At 28.4% G+C, this 1,906-nt stretch overlaps 1 protein-coding gene across 1 annotated transcript; it reads right to left on the reverse strand.

Annotated features, from left to right (window-relative positions):
• Positions 1 to 56: 56 nt before the first annotated feature.
• LOC119685658 (venom carboxylesterase-6-like) lies at positions 57 to 1,143 on the reverse strand. The gene is made up of 5 exons (XM_038100009.1): positions 937 to 1,143; positions 738 to 881; positions 366 to 519; positions 111 to 296; positions 57 to 64 (listed from the first exon to the last, which is right to left on the reverse strand). Exons 1-5 carry the CDS (start codon positions 1,141 to 1,143, stop codon positions 57 to 59), a joined length of 699 nt encoding a protein of 232 aa, XP_037955937.1.
• Between the last annotated feature and the right edge of the window lie 763 nt (positions 1,144 to 1,906).

Here is a 1,906-nt window from a genome sequence, read left to right on the forward strand (position 1 = left end):
TTTTTTTTTTGTTTTTTTGATTTTTTGTTGTATTTTTGTGCTCTCTTCAAAAACAACTATGTCACTGTTATTTATTTTTATATCATAAGTGCAATATTTTATATATTTACCTTGTGACGCTGGACTTAACATATGAAATTGCACTGAAGACCCACCAATACTATGGCCGAAAATTGTTATGGAATTGGAATCCCCACTAAAATAAACTGCATTATCAAATACCCACTTCAATGCTAAATTTTGATCCTTAAGTCCAAAATTTCCAGGCATGTATTCATCACCCGTACTAAGAAAGCCTAAAATTAGCATTGGGAGTTGTTTAAAATTTTAAAATATGTTAATAACACATAATTCAGCCATTTTACCAAAAGGACCTAAACGATAAGCAAAAGTTATAAGTATAACCTCTTGTGTATCCATAAAGTAGGCTGGGCCTAACATGTCAGGATGTGGTGATCCAAAGCTAAAACCACCACCATGTATATAAAAAATAATTGGTAATAATTTTGTACTCCTTTGCTGAAAGATATATAAATAACAAGAATTATTATTTTTTCTTTACAATATGATATGATAGGTAAGAAAATAATTTTAATCAAGACTAAAGTGGAAAATACGTAATTGGTGAGAGTTTGCTGTTAGTATGAATACTAAAATTAATAATTATAGTATAGTATTGTATAGTAATTTATATTACTTGCTATAAATTATCAGCCAATGCCACAGTCAATACTTACAACAGGACGATATAAATTTAAATATAAACAATCTTCAACTCCCATAATAGGGTGCGTTTCCAAAAAATAGTTTTTTTGTAAACAGCTTGGTTTCGGTTTAGTGGCTTGCATTACATTTTCCCATGACCCAAAAGGTTTGGGATTCTAAAATTTAAATATCCTTTATCATAAAGTAATGTATAGCAGTTAAAGTACTTACTTGCAGTCTTAATTTGCCTACTGGTGGCTTGGCATATGGTATTCCCATAAAAGCTTCAAATTTTTCTATTTGAAATCCAAACAAATATGTACCTTGCAGACATCCTAAGTTCGGTATACAAACTCTTAAATCCGTTTCCTCAGCAAGAGAATTGATTATTATAGTAAAAATATTTAAAAATAAAAGCGCGATAGATTTTCTTGACATCTTTCTAGTTTACTTATCAATATAAAAATGATTTCAAAATATATTTTCAAAAAGATTTTGTAAAATACAGTGGTCGTCCAGTATAACGAACGCTCTATATTACGAATTTTCGATATAACGAACACCCAAAATATTTACATTGATTGTTCTATATAACGAACGAAAAAAAAAATTCTGCTCCATATTACGAACAAAAAATTTTTTGTTTCTTATTCGTTTTTGTTTTATACAAATTATGCTTTTGAATATAATTTTACTATAAAACTAGCATTATTCAGCTTAGAATATGCATGTAATTGTCCGTTTTTTTTTTTTTCTGAGAAAAATGCCTATATATGTATGGCAAAATGCATATATGCAGGCGCCACTGATCTGTTGTTATGCTTAAATATCCTATATTATATTTTCAATTTGATTGTTAGTGTGACATTAGTACATACGAAGTTAATAAATGGAATAATGCTGATAATACCATCGATGTCTCGGACGAGGATGATGGATCTGATGACGAAAATATAGAAGAAAATAATTTAGAAATTATTAAACATAAAGATGCCATAAATCATTTCGAAAAATGCATAAAGTGGGCGATTAACAATAATGAAACTTCAAAATTAGCTGTACTAAGAAAACTACAAGAAAAAGCTGTTCAGAAAAGTCTTGAGTGTAGTAAAAAACAAACAAAAATTAATGATTTTTTTTACTCTACACTATGATTGAATGCGTCCTTTCTTATAAATAATTTTTGTAACAACCGAATAAA

Source organism: Teleopsis dalmanni, chromosome 2 (assembly GCF_002237135.1).
Source record: "Teleopsis dalmanni isolate 2A chromosome 2, ASM223713v2, whole genome shotgun sequence".
Taxonomy (NCBI): domain Eukaryota; kingdom Metazoa; phylum Arthropoda; class Insecta; order Diptera; family Diopsidae; genus Teleopsis; species Teleopsis dalmanni.